This window comes from Lonchura striata, chromosome 9 (genome assembly GCF_046129695.1).
Source record: "Lonchura striata isolate bLonStr1 chromosome 9, bLonStr1.mat, whole genome shotgun sequence".
NCBI lineage: Eukaryota > Metazoa > Chordata > Aves > Passeriformes > Estrildidae > Lonchura > Lonchura striata.
The window spans coordinates 14,303,695-14,323,628 of record NC_134611.1 but is presented as its reverse complement, the minus strand read 5'-3'; the positions used below and the strand labels follow the sequence as shown (position 1 = coordinate 14,323,628).

Genomic DNA, 19,934 nt, shown 5'->3' with positions numbered 1-19,934 from the left:
CTTTCTTACAAAGAGGTTATCCTCATTTTCCCCTGTCACAAAGTCTTGGACAGCAGTGATTCAAATTATGGCCCAGGCAATGCCAGCTCTGTAAAGTTCCTGTCATATTGTCCTGCTTTTCAGTCTCACGCTGGGAAGCAGCAGGATGCACAAGCGCTTGCTTGGGAAGTCCTGTGCCCCAAGCTGCCAGTTCTACATGCTTAAAAATAGGGTTTAAATCCTCTCCTGGGTACAGGAACCACAAGAATTTCACAGAGCTTTTTAGCAGGAGGGTAGGCTATTTGAGACCTGGAGCCAGGGTGGGAACACAAAAAAATCCTCTGCACCTGCTGCAGTCATCCTCTGATTTGCTGGTGGGGTGTTATGGGTGCCTGATTGCCCGACAGGTGCCATGGATTTTCCTTGCTCCTGGCATGAGCAGTCAGCAATTTGAAATGAAATGTGCTGTGCCAGGCAGAAATCCTCACTGCTGGAAGATGGAGTTCAGGTAAGGGATAGTTATTCTTCCTCTCCTTGTGTGAGGACATCACTGGTTGCTGGCTGTACCCACTCAGGATAAGTAGCTAATTAAGGTTGGGCTTCATATCTGTATAAAATTCCTCTGCAAATAAAGCCTCGTAGCCTGTGTGAGGCTGTTCATATGGATCTGAGCTATGCAAAGCAGTAACTAGATCTCACAAAGCTGCAGGAGCAGGTAAGTGATGTTTCCCTTCTCTATATGGAGATATGGACTAAGCAGTACTGGACTGTCATGGAAAGCAGTGGCAGAGGCAGGGCTGGATGCCAGCTCTCTTAGTTCAGCTGTAAGTGGGTGGGTTTGGGAATATTTCAAAGGCACTTAATGGAGAGATTAATCCCTGAACTTAGTGACTGTGGGTTTTCAGGACTCTGCATAACCTGACAGACAAAGATCTGCAGTGGCTCTTGCATTCCATGGACTCATGGATGCAAGCTGTGGACCACAGCACCTTTCAGAGAGCAGGTGTGAGTGGAAGGCAGGAGTGCTGGTCAGCCATGTCCTTTACAGTCCTCATGTGGGAGAAGGGTCCTGTGCCCACCCCAGTGATGGCACATTAGCAGGGAAGCGGGCAGATTCAGCACATGTGAAAGTTAAGATGGGAAATGATTAAAGAAAAGACATTTCTGGAATGAAGCATGAAAGGAGGGGAAGGATGCTTTGCAGGTCCTCACTTGCTGCCAGATCACTCTCACTTCACTGAGAATGGGAAGAGGGAGGCCAGCTAACACAGGCTTCCCTGGGGAGGGGGGCTGTGCAGGGCAGCCTGGATAGTGGGCTCCATCCTAGTGAGCCTTCCTGGTAAACCTTTCCCAGGCAGGACAGACCACAGTGGTGCTCCTCAGCTGCTCTAGGGTGCTTCCCTCTCTCTTTCAGGCTCTCCATCAGCTGTATTACGACCCAAACATCGAGAACAAGAACTTGGCTCAGAAATGGCTGATGCAGGCACAGGTGTCCCCCCAAGCATGGCACTTCAGCTGGCTGCTTCTCCACATGGACAAGGTACCTGAGATCCAGTACTTTGGTGCCAGCGCCCTCCACATTAAAATCTCCCGTTACTGGAACGACATCCCGGCTGACCAGTATGAGAGCCTCAAGTCGCAGCTCTTCACCCACATCACGCGCTTCGCCAGCGGCTCCAAGATCGTGCTGACCCGGCTGTGCGTGGCGCTGGCCTCCCTAGCGCTCAGCATGATGCCAGAGGCCTGGCCCTGCGCCGTGGCAGACATGGTGCGCATGTTCCAGGCGGAGGACTCCAACGTGGACGGGCGGGCGCGGTGCCTGGCGCTGCTGGAGCTGCTGACGGTGCTGCCTGAGGAGTTTCAGACCAGCCGCCTTCCGCAGTACCGCAAGGGCCAGGTGCGCAGCGTCCTGGCGCAGGAGTGCGGCTCTGTCTTCCCTTTGCTGGAGCAGCTGCTGCAGCAGCAGGACTCCCCGGGTTTCATCAAGCAGAAGGTGCTGAAGTGCTTCTCCAGCTGGGTTCAGCTGGAGATCCCGCTGATGGACTGCGAGAACCTCATCCAAGCAGCTTTCACCTCTCTGCAGGACCCAGAGCTCTTTGACACAGCAGTGGAGGCTGTGGTCAATGCCATTTCCCAGCCCGATGCCCAGAGGTAAGGGCAGCCTCTCCTGTGTGCTGCAGGCTGGTGCTCCTGGACATCAGCAGGGAAACAGGGTGGGAAGGAGAAATCTCAGGGTTTTTTTATAGCTGTCGTTGGCTCTGAAGGTAATGATGACAAGGTTTGGAAGTGGGAGAGTATCAAAAGCAGTTGGGGGCTGTTGGTTTCTCATTGGTGGTCCTGGAAGGCTTTGCACTATGGTTGACTTGTAGGAGCCGTGAAGTCTTGGGCACCTGCAGCCCACGTCCATGCTGGCCTCTGAGGCAGACAAGGATGCATGCTTCTGGCTCCTTGTGTCAGATCCTGCAGCAGCCAACCAGACAGCAACCGCCTGACTCCTGCCAGCAGGAGCTCAGAGACCTTCCTCTGCCTTGTGCTGCTGGTCCAGCCAAGGAGCTGATTAAATGCAGAGATAATAAAACCAGATCTGTCATTTTTTCCCCTCGTCTTGGCTCCAGCAGCTTGTGCCAGCCAAGGACTCATCCTTTGTCTGTAGCCAAAGCTGCCCTGGGAGCAGCTGAACTGGTTCTGCTGGGGCTGCGCTTGGGCTCTGAGCTTGTCTGCTTGGCTGCATTGCCTGAGCTGCTGTCAGCTCTTGGGACCAATGCCTGCAGAAGGGACAGTACATCTTCAGTTCCCGTGGCACATCCCTTTCTGGCTGCTTAGCAACCTTCCTGCGAAGAGGATGGGTTTCCTTGAAGGCTGAGTTGAGCTGCTGCCACTGTGCATGCCCTGTGCATCGCTGTGCATCGCCGCACATCATGCAGGCTACGACCCTCTGCAGCGGTGGGAATGATGCTGCCACTGCAGCTGTGATCCCTGGTCCCCCTCTTGGTTAAGGGCAGGGGCAACCTGCACATTCCCCAGCTCTAGGGCAGCCTGGGGCTGTCCTTTTCAATTACAAGGCTTGCAACTGTGGACTGCAAATCCTGGTGCACAAAGGGACCCATCACGATTTTAATGTGTTGCTGGATGGGGTGAGGGGTTGCCTCATTTGCTAGTGTTTAGAAGGTGACCAGAAGCTCTTTTTTCTTGTGCCTGGCAAAGGCTATGGACCAGTTCAGACCCTTGTAGCAGGTCTGGGGCAGAAAGTAAGAATGTGTGAGAAGGTCACCTGCAGTTCTGAAATGTTGTACTCTGTCTTCCTGCTTTCCATTTCCCTTGAGTCTCAGAAGTCCCTTGGCTGTGATTCCATACCTTTGTGCAGAAGCCTGGCCCTGCAGTGCTGCTCTTTGATTGCATTAAAATACTGAGTTTTCTGTTGAGCTTTCAAAGTGAATTGTGGAGAGGTGTGACTGACAGTGGGGTTTCCTCTCTGCTTCTGTGCTAACTCTGTCATGCAGTTTTTGTCCTCATTCAGACCCATGCTGGCAGCTCCCTTACAGAATCTTCACTACTTGTTCTCCATCCTTCTTCCTGGAGGCATCATCAGCCATGCAGAGCACCCTCCTGTCTGTAGTCATGTGAGGAGTGGCCAAGACAGGGCAGGCAGCTGGCCTGAAAGGCTATGCAGTGTGTGAGCCTGGTGCAGCTCCTGGCCTGGCATGTGGGGACAGTGGTGGCATTGTCACAGGATGCCCTGCCAGGCGGCGTGTGGTGTCGGCTGCTTCCCAGCCCTGGTGGGCACTCTCCTCCCCTTTGTTTCTTGTGTCCACTATAATGTGTTCTTCCTCCTGCTTCCCCTAGTGCCAGCTGTCCCACCCCTCTGGCTTTGTCACTCAGCCAAAGTGGATCCAGCTCTTTCCCAGAGTCCCCAGGGAGTCTCCTGACCTTTCTGTCTCTTATGTTGATAGTCTGGGAGATCCCTGCTGCTTTTCAGCTGCTCTCTTCCTCTGTGGTCTCTCGCCTTTGTTTCTGCAAGGCCCTTGGCTGGAGGCTTGGAGCATTCTTGGCACTGGGCTGCTGGCATGGTCCTCTCCAGAGATTTTTAGGCCATTGCTCCATGAGAGGGTTAGTCCTGGGGCTTGCCACTTTGCCATGCATTCCCTGAATGCTTTCTACACTGTGCCTTTCCCCTTTGCTCCTTCCCAGCTGTCTTCACTGACGTTGCTGCAGAGGTGATCATGCAGGTGTGCTTCTGCCACCAGCACAAGTCCTAATGGCTCATGAGCTTAGCTTCTGACTTTGAGGGTTAGATAGTCTGTCAGTCATCTTCCAAGGGGAGCACCACCTTGCAAGGCAGGTCTCCTGTTGCAGCACCTGTGTCCACGTGGCTGTGGTGCTGCCTCGCTCTTGGGGAAGTCACTTGTGCTGGCAGCTCCCGTTTTTCTGCTTGCAAGGAGCAGTGAGTGGTTTCTTGCCTCTGAGGTGTTACTAGAAATGATGCACCAGAGATGTGTAGGTGCAAAGTGTTTGATCTTTACACCTGCCAGGTGGGTGGAAGCCCTGTGAACCCAGAGAAGGGGATGTGCCACGTATTGCTGGAGTCTTGATGCTGCTCCTCTGTTAGGACATGGCATTCCTGAGAAGAAACACTGGAGGTTGGGCCAGGAGCTAGAACTGGAACATCTCTGAGCACACCTCTGCTCTTGGAGGTGGGGGGAAGCTCTTGAGTTGCAGGAGGGGAAGAATGGAGATGCTGTTGCATCTCATTTGCAAAGGAGAAGCTTGGGCTGTATTTTCCATCTCGTTTGAGGATTATCCCCTCAGCTAAATGGGTCAGAGAGCTTGGCAGCATGTGCTGCAAGGGGAGAGCTGACATGTGGCTTTTGGCCACTTGGCCATCCTGTAGGGCACTGGGTAGCATTGGAGTGGGGTAGGGACCTCCTTGTGGGGTTTGCCCACGTGGGAGTTACGAAGTGTGGAAGTTGGACACTGAGCCTCCTCTCTGAAAGCAGCAGGGTGTCTTTCCTGCCATTTCTTTCTGGTCTTGGCACCTGGTGCTGATTTTTTTAGGAGGAATTTCACTTGAGTTTTCCAAGAGCTTCATTAGAAACAGGTTTTTAATAAGATTGGGTTATTATCTCATTAAGATGTGGTTCAGATTTTGGATCAGGAAGGATGAGGTTGTCCCATATGCTCTTATCTTCCCTCTACAGGTTGTCCCCTACACTGGTGCAGTTTGCAGAGGGTTGTGGGAAGAGCAAGAGTAGATGCTGGTCTCACATAGGGAGCTGCAAATGCTGCAATTCCCTGGGCTTTGAGAAGGGACCGGACAAACTCAAGAAAGCAATATTTGCTCAGTTCCTAAGTACCAGGATAGCAAATCTTGCTCAGGAAGGCTAAGACAAATCACTACAGGGAACTGCATGGGCAAGAGTCACCATGTGATTGCCTTGTTCATATTCTGTTTCACAGGCATTCACAGTTTTTGGCCGCTGGAAACAAGCTGGGCATCCAGGGGTTCTTCTGAGCTGGGATGGTTTTGTTGTCTTCTGTCTGACAGCAGCATGGGGATGGGAAGTGGTGGCTAGCAGCACCTCCTGGGGCAAGCTCTGCACCTGGTCAGGGATGTGGCATCAGCTGGTCCCTTGGGCTGGAAGGCAGCACTGACCAGGTGGAGTGACCTGGGGCTCAGTGCTCCTGGATATGGAATAGAGCAGCTCAGCTCTGGCTGACTTGACCTCAGGTCTTGGGTGACTGGTTGAAATAACTCTTCTAGAGCAAGCATTTCCCTCCTGGCTAGGGACCCTTGCATCCATGATGCCCTTATGTCTGCAGAGCAGTTTGCAGAGCAAGGTGATGCTCAGGAGATGTGGTTCACCCAACATTTCCTAGAAGTCTTCAATAATATGGGATTTCAGCATGGAAGCAAATCTAGGTGGTTATCTCTGTTGGCTGTGCAGGGATTCCAGAGGATCAGGTCAGGTCCAGCACTGTGAATATTTCAGGGTAACCAGCAGAAGCAGGATCCTTGTCAGAAAAAGTCATAAAAGTCACAAAGCCGTAAAAAACTCCCTAGGGTAATGTGAACCCAGTGCTGTGGAGGAAGCCTGGCTTTGCCTTACACTGCAGCAGTGGAGGGTTCCCTATGGCTTTTTGTCTGGGCACTGCCCTGGCTCCCTTGGGCCTACCTTGGATGTAGCATTGGTTCCCAGGGAGAGGAGCTATTGAATTCCCAAATTCTCCATCATCACATTGTTCCCATGCTGCCACATGCATAACTCACAAGGCATCAGAGGCTTGGAAATGGTTAATGCAAAAATAAACCCTTTACTGTGTGATTTTCTCTGGGGGAGAGGGCGAGAGGAGGGTGACCCCCAGCAGCACAGAGGGAATGCTGGGATGACAGCTGGGATTGTAGAACACCTTGTTTCCTCTGTCTTCTCTTGCTGACCCAGAGAGAAAGCTGCCATCACCAGCACAACTCTGTCCCTGCACTGGTGGCACCAATGGCTTTGTTCTCCCCAAACTCATCCACAGCAAAAGCCACCCTGCCGCTCTGGAGTGGGTGTGTGGCTGTCCTGATGTCGGCACTCACATCTCTTCCCCAGGGTGGGCACAAGAGAGCTGGAATCATGTATGCCTCCCACTCCAAGCATCCTTAGCCCTGCACCTGCATGTAGGGGGTGGGCAGAGAGCACAGGCTGTGGCTGCAGATAACACGCCTGGGTGGGCAGGGAAATGGCAGGGAAAAGGCAGGCTGCTCATCAGCCTCCAGCACGGCCTCTCCGGGGCCCTGGGCTGCCTTTCACCTTGGCTGCCTCCTTCTCGTTGCCTTGGTTACCATCCCTCACAGGCAGCGGAGGGGAGGCTGACGTGCGGGATGGGATGTGGGAGAGCAGTGCTGCACTGGCTGTGGCAACCCAGGATGTGCCAGGGGACCAGCACGGCCCCTGGGTGGGGCTCCCCAGCGGGGCTGCCCAGTTCATCCCAGACATGGCACACAGCCTGGATGTGCCCAAGCTGGAGAGTCGCGTGGTTTCCCACTGGCAGCTTGGACTGCCTCTGTGCATGTCTGAGGGCACGGTGGGAAGAGCCCACAGGTCTGCCCTCACTGCTGTTCTGCTCCACGTGGACGCTGCCGTGTGTAGGCACAGCTCACTCAGGCTGGTTTGGCACTGGCAAGATGGAGGGGCTGGCAGCCCTGCTGGCAGGCGTGGGTCAGCAGGGGCAGGAGTCCACACCGTGGTGCAGGGGGGTTTGCCCAGAGCTGATGGCCACTGGCTCAGCACTGCACTTGCAGAGGCTCCTCTGCAGCAATGCTCAGGGCTGCAGCTTTTGTCCTAATGCCACAGGCTGCAAGGAGAGTTCATGTAAGCAGTAAGGGCTCCTGCATGCATCCCATTGCACAAAGCAGCCATCACGTAGGCAGAGCTGGGCAGGAGCCCTGGGAGAGATGGATGGCATGGCAGCCCATGCCAGGGATGCCTGGCACTGATTCAGGCTGTGCTTGCAGGTATGTGAACACCCTCCTCAAGCTCATCCCGCCCGTGCTGGGGCTCCAAGAGCAGCTGCGGCAGGCGGTGCAGAGTGGGGACATGGAGACGTCGCATGGAATCTGCCGCATTGCTGTGGCCCTGGGGGAGAACCATTCCCGGTGAGTGCTGGGGATGGTCCCTAGGAGGGGAGTGAGCTTGGAGCAGCCTGCTGTTCCCCACATCCTGCTTTTTCCAGGACCTGTCCTGCACCCAGTGACATGTGTCAGGGCAGAGGAGCTGGAAACTCTGACCATGCTCTCTGCTTCCCAGAGCCCTCCTGGACCAAGTGGAGCACTGGCAGAGTTTTCTGGCCCTGGTCAACATGATCATGTTCTGCACTGGCATCCCTGGACACTACCCCGTCAACGAAACCACCAGCTCCTTGACCCTCACCTTCTGGTACACACTGCAGGTCAGTGACTGTTGTGGACAGCCTGCCTCCAGGCAGGGCCAGAGGCATCAGTGCATGGAGGCTGGTGCTGGCCTGGATTTAATTGGTCCTAGGGATTTCTGATGTCTCCACTCCTTGGCCTGCCCTTGCAGCTAGGGCAGGGCACATACCTAGGAAATGCTGGCCCCGTGGCTGGCTCTTTCTGCCACCAGTCCTCCTTAGAAGTGTGAGCCATCCTTTAAGGGCCTCATTAACAAAACTAATTAAAATTTAATGTTAATTTTTTTCTTCTCAGCAGCAGACCTGGTTGTTTAGCTGCTTGCTGTGTGCCTGCAGCAGGCAGGAACGAGAGCATAGCTCTACTGGCTGCCCAGTGTGGGGTCCCTCTTCCAGGGTCAGTGTTCCCTAGATCAGCAGAGCAGCCCTGTCACACTGTGCTCTATTTTTAGCTCCCTTTCATCCCTCAGCTCCATTCCTCTGCAATCCAGTGTGGCTTGGCTGAGCGTGGGCAGGGAGGGGAGCTAAGTCAGTGCCGTGCCAGCAGCTCCTGTGCTGCATGAGGCCATTCTGAGCCTCCCACGACCTCTTGCTGCTTCTCCAGATTGGTCTGAGATTACAGATGCATGCAGGAGGGCGCCGTGCTCAGTCAGCTCTCTCACAGCAGTCTGAGGCACACGTGCTCCTGGTGTGGGGGTGCTCCCAAGGATGGGACATGGCAGGACGCTGCCACTCCCTGTAACAGTGCTGTCTGAGAGTCCGCCCAGCTTCTGGGGCTTCTGGCATCTTGCCTCCAGATAATGCTGCCGCTGCAGAAGGGCACAGCATCAAGTGAATCTTAGGGAGCTGGAAATGCAGCTTTCCACGGTGTACCAGGTCCCACCAGCCCTGGGAGATGTGCCTGAGTCCCCTATGCAGCAGACATATTAGCTCTATTTTCCTTTCCCTGCAACACCTGATGTGTTTATTCCTCCTCCTGCCTCCAGGATGATATCCTCTCCTTTGAGCCAGACAAACAGGCAGTGTACCAGCAGGTCTACAGGCCTGTCTACTTTCAGCTGGTGGATGTGCTGCTACACAAAGCCCAGTTCCCCTCCGATGAAGAATATGGCTTCTGGTCTTCGGATGAGAAGGAGCAGTTTCGGATATACAGGTACAAGTTGGAGATTTGGATTTGCTTGTTAGGCAGGTGAGGATGCAGGGGCAGCCTTCTGCTTCCCTGGAGATTGAGTGCTGTATGATGAGCCAAGGAGGGACACAGAGGAGATTCCTTCCATCAAGAGCTGTTTTGGCTGTGGTGGTAATGTGAAAATGAGCTGGTTTGGCTCATTTGGCAAAATTTTGGTACAGCAGCAGTTACTCTGCCCAAGAGGCCATAAGATCACTCCGTTGGTTGGGACAATGAGCTTGTATGAGAAGTGCCTGTGCCCTGGAGAGAAAGTGATGTGTCCACACGTGGAGCTCTCTGCATGGGTTGGGGACAATGTTTGGTTCTCTGCAGGGTGGACATCTCTGACACGCTGATGTACGTGTATGAGATGCTGGGTGCTGAGCTCCTGAGCAGCCTCTATGACAAACTGGGACGTCTCCTGACCAACACGGAGCAGCCGTCCACGTGGCAGGTGAGCAAGGATCCCAGGTGCCAGGCTGACAGCTACCAGCCCTCAGGCACCTGTCCTCACTGTCAATGGGGCACTGAAAGCAAAGGGACATGACAGAGGTGAGGAGCATGAGCAGCTTGCCAGCACACAGACAGACTCTCTGAGGTCTGCTGTGGACAGAAATAGGTTTTCTGCCTCCCTGTCCTTAGTTCTGCCAAGGGATCAGCCTCTTCAGCTACTGTGGGGGTGCTGAGCTGGTGCCTGGAGCTGGGGCAGGGTTGGGCATCGGGGTCAATGCATGGCTCTGACAGTGCTTCTCCCACCCTGGCAGCACACGGAGGCCTTGCTCTATGGCTTCCAGTCCATTGCTGAGACCATTGATGTAAACTACTCTGATGTGGTGCCCGGCCTGATCGGCCTCATTCCCCGGATCAGCATCAGCAATGTGCAGCTTGCTGACACCGTCATGTTCACTATCGGTGAGTGGGCTGGGCTGGGCTGGGCAGGGAAAGCCCCCTGAGACCACATCTGCCCAGCAATACCAGTGGTGAAAAGCAAAGCTGGGCATGGTGGAATGCAGAGAGCAAGAACCTGTGGGGCAGTCCTGCAGTCTGACCCCATCCATGTATGCAGGATCCTTGTCTGAGTGGCTGGCTGATCACCCTGTCATGATTAACAACGTGTTACCACTGGTGCTCCAAGCCTTGGGAAACCCTGAGCTCTCCATCTCCAGTGTCTCCACCCTGAAAAAGATCTGCCGAGAGTGCAAGTACGACCTGCCACCTTATGCTGCCAACATTGTTGCTGTGTCACAGGTAGGAGCTGGATGCAGGGGGACGGGTGGTGGTAACCTGGGATGTGCTCTGTGCACACCTTTTCCTTTGTAAGGATCAGGACAAGGGGAGCAAGGAGCAGCTGAGGGCATCTTGCTTGGCACAGATTTCTTGCCTGTTTTGTTCATAGGCTAGTGGCAGGCCCTGTGTCCTGCTATGAATGTAGAAATAGCAGCCAGTGACAGACACGACTGCCCAGGGGTCTGTACGTGGTGTGTCTGTTCTTCCCCCAAGGTTTTGTTTGCCTTGTTTGGAACAGCTGGATACCTGCCATGCTGCTAGTGCCTCTGCTGAGCATCTTGGAGGACAGTGCCCTGGTGTTCAGGCCTCTCCTTGGAGCCTGAGCTGATCTCTGCAGTTCTGGGGCAGCTTGTCCCATGCTCCTTCTTGACTCTCAAGATTTGGGGCAGATGGGGCTCAGAGTCCCGAGAACAGGGAGAAGGGCTGGACTTGGGCAAGCTGCCAGGACATACATGGGAGAAGAGAGGTGAAAGGCTCTTGAAAGCATCTCTGTTTTTGGAGCCTGGGGAACACTGTCACTGGAATAAGAAACCCTGGCTGAGGTTGACTCCTTGAGCAATCCTGCTGCAGAGCCCTTCCAAGCCAGGAGCTTTCCTTGCTGAGTGGCTGAGTGGGCTGGCTCAGGGGACAGGAATTTTATTTCTTGCCTGTGGCAGGTTGTGGGGAGCACAGAATGTTTGTCTGTGCCCACACTGGTGTTAGTTGTCTTGACCTGTGTCAATCCTACCTCCTGTTGTCAGTCCTGCTGCCTGGAAGACAAGGGCCTTTCTGCAGCACTCATCCTTCTCTTTTCCTCTTCCTTTCCCTTTGACAGGAGGTGTTGATGAAGCAGATTCACAAGGTAAGAGAGGCTGACTCACACCTCTGCTGGTTCTCCTTGCCCCCCATGCCCCCTTAGTCATGCTCAGCTGAAGAACCAAAGCTGTCCCCAGAGGAGAGCCCAGCACTGCATCCATGGTGTGCAGGATCAGGAGAACCTGCTGGCTGCCTCTGCACTGCTGGGCTTCACTTCACCCACAGAGGCTGGGCTTGTGCTGGGAGGGTATGTCCCCAGAGAGGGAGGAGGAGGAGGCTCAACTCTAGCAGTTCCCAGTCTCCCCAAACCCAAGAACACCAGATGACAGGCATGTTTTCAAGAGATAAAAGGGAGATAAGCGTTGGAACTGACCCCCAGCCTTGCCTGTGACTAGGATGGGGTGGCTGTGACAGGCTGTGCAAAGAATGGGGTGTGAAGTCAGGGTGAGTGATGCCAGCATGGAGATCTCTGGACACCAACAGGTCTTTCCTTGGCAGGTGCTAGGAAGAGGCCTGGTGTGCTGAAGCCAGAGCTCCTGTTCCCTGGGAACAGAAGCTGTTAGGGAGCTGTTCCCCCCTCCTACAGTGAGATGGACCTAGAGGGACCCAGATAGAGCAGCTCAGGAGCTGCAGCACACCCAGCTGGGACCCTGGCAGCTGTCAGAGCATGGTCTGTGGGCTAGGCAGTGACCTGCCCTGTTGTGTCTTCTCTGTCCCAGACAAGCCAGTGCATGTGGCTGATGCAGGCTCTTGGTTTCCTGCTTTCTGCACTGCAAGTGGAGGAGATCCTGAAGAACCTGCACTCCCTGATCACCCCCTACATCCAGCAACTGGAAAAGCTGGCTGATGAAACGGTGAGTGCCTGTGTGCTGCCTCCATCAGAAGTGGTTTCTCCTGCTGGCTGTAGCTCTGGAGCTGCTGTGCTGAAGCAGCACTCGTAAACATGGACTCACGGGAAAGTGCAGTGCAGGGAACCCCTCTCTGGCACTTTGCCTCTGCAGTTCTAGTTCCTCAGCATCCCAAAGACATGACTATGATTGAGCAGTGCAGTCTGTGTCATACTTTGGCTTTATTTTCCCTGGCAGCCCAATCCCTCCAACAGGCTGGCCATCATCCACATCCTGGGCCTGCTTTCCAACCTCTTCACCACCCTAGACATCAGCCACCACGATGACGACCATGAAAGCACCGAGGTCAAAAAACTGCCAGTGCAGCAAGGACCCAACCCAGTAAGTAGAGCAATAACTCCAAGTTCTCTGGCACAGACTGACAAAGCCTCACAACTCACTGCAAGAGAGGGGGTTAATGGAGAATGCAGCATGTGCCAGCAAGAGGATAGTGCTAGTCTGTTCCAGCTAAAATAGCTCCTTCAGCTCATCCCACCACTCCTGAGGTGGGCAGAGGTGACTTGCCTCTTGGATGCCTCTTGGTTAGGTGCTGCTCTGGAGGATGGCCTGGGTGCTACCTGCCAACTGTGAGCAGTGCCAGGCTTCAGAAGAAAGCTGTCCAGCTTTGGAGAGGGGTGGTGCCTGAAACTTTCAGTCCAAACCATGCTTAGTCTTGAATCTCCCCTTCCCAGTGCCATGGGGGCCAATTCTCTTCAGTGTCTCTCATTCCTTACAGGTGGTGGTGGTTCTGCAGCAAGTCTTCCAGCTCATACAGAAGGTTCTCAGCAAGTGGTTGAATGATGCCCAGGTGGTGGAGGTAACCAGGCTTCACTTCTATACTGTGTGCAGCTCTGCCTATCCTTGCTGGCCTGAGTGGGGGACAGCAAAGGACAAACTCTGGGTGATGGCCTGTGAGAAGGATGTCTTGCTGGGTTATCTGGACCAGTGCTGCTTGCTGTCACCAGCAGCATCAAGTCATCCTTGTCTGTCTTGTTCCTCCATCAGCTCTGCTTCTCTCCAGAAACTGAGGTCCTGCCATGAGCAGGGAGGTGGGATCTACCCAACCTGTATTCCCTAAGAGAACAGCTCTGTTCTGAACTGGACCTGTATCATCTGGTGCTTGTCCAGTTTGTTCAGTCCAGTAATGCCCATGTGCAATGTCCCAGTAGCCATTTCTCCCCAACCTTTGGGAGCCTTCCTGCTGCGGTGGGAAGGGTGGTTCCTGGTCACTGGGAGCATTCTGTGCTGCAGGGCAGGCCACCAGTATCAGAGCAAGTCTGAGCCCTTTGCCTGGCTGGTCCCTGTCCCCAGTGCCAGCTCTTTGCTCTTGTGGGACCCATCCATTAAGCCCTGAGAGAGGTCTCCTGATGCCCACTGCTCATGCAGTCCCTCTTTTCCCACAGTCTGTCTGTGCCATATTTGAGAAGTCTGTGAAGACCCTCCTGGATGATTTTGCCCCCATGGTGCCTCAGCTGTGTGAGATGCTGGGGCAGATGTACAGCACCATACCCCAGGTCTCTGCCATTGAACTCACACGGCAGGTATGGAACTGTGCTTGGGAGGCTGGGGATGTGCAGGGCCAGCAGAAGCTTCAATTCTTTTCTCTCTTTTGCAGTTGGTTCACATCTTTGCCCATGAGCCTGCCCACTTCCCTCCCATCAAGGCCCTCTTCTTGCTCGTTACCTCAGTCACACTGACCCTGTTCCAGCAAGGTACGTAGGATTAGCCCGTCTCTGCGATGGGGCTCTTGTCAGACTTTTGCATGCGTGGAGTCTGGAGGCCTCTTACCAGGAATGGCTGATTTCACTCCTAGCTAAGCTAATTGGGGCCATCTCTGTTTCTTGGATTCATCCCAACCCCTGGAAGGTGGGTACCTTCCCTGCAGGCAACAGAAGCAGGAAACCCCTGGGTGCTCTGGGCCTCTGTACTGTTACAGCAACCCAGGCTGGATATCATGTGCAGCAAGGGTCAATCTGGAGCTGCAGTCCAGCTTGGCAGGGAGGCTATGCCCACAGGAAGATCTCAGGGCTTCTCTGTGGTCTGCTACTGCTTGTAGTGGCCTGAAATCAAGCCCTCATATGAGCAGGAGAATGTGTGTGTGAACAGCTGGGAAATTACTTTTTCAGAGTCACTGGTGGCCACTGAGTCCCTGCTGTGATGCTGAGGATGCTGGTGTTCTGCAGGGCAGGGACCCCTCTTTGGCTCACTGCCTACCCTACAAAAAGCATATGGGGTTAGAACAGGCTCCTTTGCACCATGGCTCCCCTCAGCATCTTAGTGACCTGCCCTGTGACAGAGACAAATGTACATTGGAGCTGCTGGATCTGGTCTTTCAGCATTACCACATGGGGCCCTCAAGGGGTCTTATCCTTTGCTCACAGCTGGGTGCCAGGTAGGGTGATGCTGTCCCCCAGCTCAAGGCTCAGAGCTCTCTAGAGAGGTGGGGGGAGAGACATGAGGAGCCCTGCTTCATCATCACACCACGGTCCAAGCAAATCCCACTGTGCTGAGGTGTCACTGGGGTCAGTGACAAGCAAGCCAGGCTCCCTCGGATATCAGGGCCCCGCTCGTGCCAGTGGTGTGTGGATGTGTCTGTGCTGGAACCCTTTTGCCTCGGTGCTGGGGAGCTGGTGATGCCTCCAGGCAGCAGTAGGCACGTCTGCAGGAGCAAAAGGGAGGGGACAGAGCCCGAGCTGTGCCAACACTTGGACGTGAGCTTTGCTCAGGCAAGCGGCTGTTCAGCTTGGTGTGTGCCCAGGACTGTCCCCTTGGGTGGGGGCCCAGCTCTGAGCACGGCGAGCCCCTTCTGCTGAGCCCACGTGTGGCAGGAGAAGGGGGGCATGCCTGAGCCTACAAAGGCCAAGAAGTGAGTGTGCAGAGTCAGATGCCAAGGTAGGGTGAGTGGTGCTGGCACAGAAATCTCTGGGCACTGAGCTGCTCTTTCCCATGAGGATGCTGGAGGAGACCTCCAGGAGAGTCCTGGACACACCACTGTCCTGGAGAGCATCTGGGAATGGGGTGGGAGGGTGTCTGTGCCAGAGTCTCCTGAGCAGCTGACGCTGGTGACAAGCATGTGCACGCCTGAGGCCAGCCAGGCCTGTCAAGCATTTGCTGAGGTGTTGTCGTTCACTTGCAGTTACCTTCCAGGACCAAACAGTGCTCTGAAGACACCTCCTCAGTCCCCACAGTACAAAAGCTATAATTCTCCTTGTGGAGATGGTGCTCAGCTAGCCCCTGCTCCTCCTTCTCTTCCTCCCCAAGGAAATGAAGATCTCCTCCTTGGCTCTGCAGCACCCAGGTGCTAGCTGGAGACCCTGGGACTTTAGACCCTTTCCTTTGCAGTTTCTTTCTGTTCTTGGGTTCTCCAAGTTTCATGATTTTTTGTATGTTTTGTTTCTTTAACTTGCTTCAAACTGCTCATGTTGCCCATCCCCTTCCCCACACACCCCTCCTCCCTTACACTCCTGTTTTCACTTGTAAATTCTTTCTGTATCACATAACTATATGATGTTGAGTTGCTGTTTGTATGATTTTTCTCTTAAGTTACATCTTTATTATATTTTAGGGCCCAGGGATCATCCTGATATTGTTGATTCATTTATGCAACTCCTGGCACAGGTGTGTTTTAGTTTCTTATTCATTCACTTTCTGTTCTCTCTCTTTCTCCTTTTAATTCAATTTAAACCTATTTTTAGCTTTCTGTTGACAACGTTTTTTTTTCCTTTTAGTTGAATATCGAGTTTCTCCATCTGTTTCCGTGGAAGTTGAAAACAAAACATTCTCCTTTAGTTCTGGGTTCACACCATCCCCAGGGCAGTGCCCTCCTCTGCAGGCAGCTCCAGCTTCCACCCCCTTGCTGGGCTGAAGCTGGCATGGGGTGCTTGGTGCTGCTGCTGCAGTCACCCTTGGGTAACAGACAAATTAGAGCATTAAGTGGATGTTTTCCAACCCATTTACCGGCCCTCTGCAGTGGGAACAGGCTGAGCTGGCTGCCCTGCCCATGGGCCAGTGGGAGGAAGCCCCTGCCCTCAGGAGCAGGCAGCTGCCAGGGTTTGGCTCTGAGCAACGTGCTTGTGATGGCATCTGGATCTGGCAAATGCCACATTGCCTCCTGCCCCAGCAGCCTCTCCGGGTGGTGGCAGTTCCTGTGTGGGAGCCGCTGGCTCAGCGGCGCGTGGGGACAGTTTGTGTTGACATGGCAAGGACCACGGGCTGGCACGTGGGCTGGCACTTGTGTCACTGCTGTGGCGGTGGGCAGGCAGGGCCAGTGCTATGCTGTGTGTGTATATACACCTGCCCAGTGTGCTCCTCAGCCCCCTCATGGCCCTTAAGGGAAAAGCCCTGATGTCTTTGATGTACTCAGTGTCCCTGTCAGAGATGTGTTCCCTGCCCAACTACCCACAGGGTGGGTCTGTGGTGAGGAGGGGCCTAGCAGAGTTGCTTTCTGCTCTGTTTCTGTGATGGGGAGACCTCTAACCACACATGCTGGACCAGTGGCTGTGCAGGAACATTCACCCAGGCTCCTCCCAGGGCTGTGGCCACCCTACCCCTGCTGACAGCCCTAGGAGGGTGCCTGGCATGTCCTGGTGCTAAGCTGTCAGACCCCTCTGATCCTCCCATAGGTTTTGAGGGTTGGAGTGGGCAAGAGGGCTGCACCTGACCTCCCCCAGGCAGAGTCTTCCCCTCACAGTTCTCATCTTGATGCCCAGAGCCTGCTGAGACCCATTGCACCTCAAAGCCATATTGCAGCCTCTTCCTCCCTTTCACCTTAGACATAACATAATCAAGACTATCAGACTACTGCTCTGCTTTCAGTTTTGGAAACTGTGCCCTTCTAACAACAGTTTTGAACATGATGGGAGGGTGGTAAATGGGGTCTGTGCCTGAGGTTCTTGGTGGTGTCCTCACTGCTAGCAGGACCTTCATTTGAACACTGTGCCTAGTTTGGGGCACAACATTTCTGTAGATTGGTATCAGAGACCACAGAGAAAAGCAACTGGGAAGATGTCCACCTTGTACACATGGTGGGGAGGAAAAGCTGATGGGAGCCTGAAGAGCTGCGTGAGTCTTGGAATGAGTAAAAGGTAATGTGCCAGTTGTAGGTAAAAAACCCTTTTATGTTCTGCTTGAGTGGGATAATCAGTAATGGGAGGAAATCATGGTAAAGGATCCAGGTCTGGCAGAAGAAAGTCTTCCTAAAAGAGCAGGGAAGCACTGGAAGATCCTGTGGGGAGCTGTTGTTGTGTGGAGTTCTTGAAAAGACCCAACAAGCTCATTGCTCTTGGAGGGTAGGTAGAAGTGATCCTGCTGGGGCGTAAGGGATTAGGTGACTATGAAAGACTCTCCCAAGGCTACTTGTTATTTCTTTTGAAAATACTGCATTTCTTTCTGGCTTGAGTTCCTCCTCTGTGTCTGGGCACAAAATATATATGCTTTCTTGGAGAGAAAAGTGCAACCATGCTGCACTTCTGTGCTGCACACAGTGGGGTGTGCTGTGAAACCAAACACTTCCCATCCAGTGTGCTGGAAATCTGTTACACACTGTCCTTGTGGGCAGGATCTGCAGGCAGTGCTGGGGCAATGTGCTGGCATTGTGTGTGGATCTCCAGATATTCTTCAGAGGCATTCCTGCAGCTCAGAGGCTCCTACCTCCACGTCTTCCCCATCTTGGATCACTGTGAGACATCTGACATCATGCTGCCAGCCTGACACCGCCCACTCAAGACCTGTTGTTTTCCTGGGCTTTGTATTCCTGTAACCCCATGGAGACCAAAGGATCTTGTCTTCTCTTCATGCATAGAACTCAAGGTTTCCTCTTTCTTGGCCTGACCCTTCTCATAGACTGGTGATCTAGTGAGGTGCTTTAAAACCCATCCAGAATTGGCCTTAGCATCTCTGATTGACTCGTTGCTCTCAGGACTTTGAGGGCTGTCTGATGGCAGAGATGGGTCCAGCTTGTCCTCTTCCAGAGGACCATACTCTGCAGTGATGTTTCTGAGGATTTGAACATTGGAGAATTAAATTCAGAGGTAACTGCAGATCTCTTCAAATCAGATTTTTGTGTGGCAAGAGTTTTCACCCAGCCTCCTCTGCCTGCAGACCTCTTGGCAAAGCAATGCATCTTCCAGAGCAGTAGTGAAATTGGACACAAGAGTGTGTCAACGTGGAAACTTTCCCACTTCCCTGACTATCTGTTTTTGTGGTTGATTGCCTTGGTGGAAATACCATCTTCCCTGTTTCAAGTTCGTGTGGTTTCTCCTTGCAGGCACTTTTTCTGTCCTCTGTGCCAGCAAGTACTGTCCCACCTTCTGATAACTCAGGAGAAGCTCATGAGGCCTGCATATCAGCTCTCAGCACCAGCACACAGGGAACCATCTCCCTCTGTCATAGGATTCCTGCTGACTTTATCTTTGGGCTTGGTTGCAGCTCATGGAACTGCCCAGTTGTTGCAGGTGATTCTTTTGCCATAACATTAATTGGCAAACCACTCTTGATGATGGCAATTCACAGTCCACTCAAGAGCTTGATGGCTGGCTGATCATGGGAGCTGCTGGCTTAAACCAAATAACAGACAAAATATCACACTACTCAAGGATAAAATAACCAGTCTGCCAGAAGGCTGCACAGCGCAGTGCCAACATCCTGTTCTCAGCTACTCCCTCCTTCCTCTGCTGCATGCTGGGATCGGTGCAGAGCATCTCTGCTGCAGTGCCCAGGGTGAGCAGCCCACCTGGAGGGCGTGGGGCTCAGTTCCACCCAGGCAGCTGGAGCACCTCTGCCCAGGACCACACGGCCATGGTGGCTGGGGCTTGCACCCAGGTCTGCATTGGCAAAACCAGGCAGGTTCTGAAGTTGGGGAACCAGTGGGTCTCACATGTGTGCTCCTGGTTGCAGATAGGATTTTGGGACTCTCCAGCCTGCCTTTCCACCTCATCCACCCCACCCCAGCAGGGCTTCTCGCTTGCAGACCTGGGAGCTTTTTGGTGACTTCCCTGACAGATCTTAGGGGCAGTCTGGGTGTGCGGTGCCTCACCAGGCAGAAGATGCAGGATTGACCTCCTGTGATGGCACAGACAGTGCCTGGCCAAGCACAGCCAGCTTCATCCCTCACCTTCCTCCCTTCATGGTCTGATCCAGGCTGCATGTTGATCAGGCAGCAGTCATTGAGTTCTCCACCTCACCTGCTCCAGCCAGACTCAGAGAACCCTATGGAGGACATGGATTCAGCACCCCACATTAAGTCTCGCTGCTGCTGCCTGGCCAGCCTTATGTGCCCTTTTCAAAGCAAGAGGCTCTTCTCTGCCAGGTGTGGGGTCTGGGAAGAGACTGGATACTGGGCACCAAGGCTGTGTGTTCTGGAGAGCTGCAGAAACCGGCGGTGCAGTCCCCACTGTCCTCTGTCTGCTGGAGGAGTGGGTGTCCCTTCCATGCCTGTCTGCTTATGAAGAAATGGGTACAGAAGAGCCTGCCCTGAAGACCTCTCTGGTGGTCTCTGAGCTGCTGTGGAGAAGAATCCAGTATTCTCTCTATGCTGTCCTGCAGGACAGTTCTTGGAGAGCGAGTTCTATCTCTGCAGCGGCTGCTCATGCAGAGGATATGGGGGGGAGGGGGGGGCATTTGAAAGCATTTGAAGACCTGCCCCCATGTGAGCAGAGGTGCTCTGGCAGGAGACGGGGAAGATGAGCTGGCAAGAAGAGGTCCTAGAGCTTGAGCAGGGTTCCTGGTGCTAGGAAAGAGTAACTGGACATACCTGGTGTTGGGGAAGAGTAGCCAGACCTACCTACTGCTGCTTTCTTATAGGAGAAGCTCCAGAGGGCCCCATCTTGTGGGGTAAAAAGCATCTCTCTTTACATTAGACATATGTATATGTACCCAGGTCTGCACTGGGCTTGCACTCTGCTAAGTGTCGTATG

The 19,934-nt window shown here is 53.8% G+C and overlaps 1 protein-coding gene across 3 annotated transcripts in view; it reads left to right on the top strand.

The window, feature by feature from the left end:
* IPO13 (importin 13) overlaps nt 1-19,934 on the top strand; it is a 31,303-nt gene that overhangs the window by 8,083 nt on the left and 3,286 nt on the right. For 2 of the 3 annotated variants that reach the window (XM_021528232.2, XM_031505549.2), the window contains exons 2-15: nt 1,394-2,130; nt 7,475-7,615; nt 7,767-7,908; nt 8,871-9,037; nt 9,386-9,506; nt 9,817-9,964; nt 10,119-10,300; nt 11,154-11,180; nt 11,854-11,988; nt 12,220-12,363; nt 12,758-12,838; nt 13,425-13,562; nt 13,637-13,733; nt 15,587-15,639. In XM_021528232.2, coding sequence (XP_021383907.1) covers nt 1,394-2,130; nt 7,475-7,615; nt 7,767-7,908; nt 8,871-9,037; nt 9,386-9,506; nt 9,817-9,964; nt 10,119-10,300; nt 11,154-11,180; nt 11,854-11,988; nt 12,220-12,363; nt 12,758-12,838; nt 13,425-13,562; nt 13,637-13,733; nt 15,587-15,639 — 2,313 coding nt within the window. Of the gene's footprint in view, nt 1-1,393; nt 2,131-7,474; nt 7,616-7,766; nt 7,909-8,870; nt 9,038-9,385; nt 9,507-9,816; nt 9,965-10,118; nt 10,301-11,153; nt 11,181-11,853; nt 11,989-12,219; nt 12,364-12,757; nt 12,839-13,424; nt 13,563-13,636; nt 13,734-15,157; nt 15,496-15,586; nt 15,640-19,934 lie in introns of those variants that run through there. The other variant, XM_077785374.1, reaches the window with a different exon arrangement.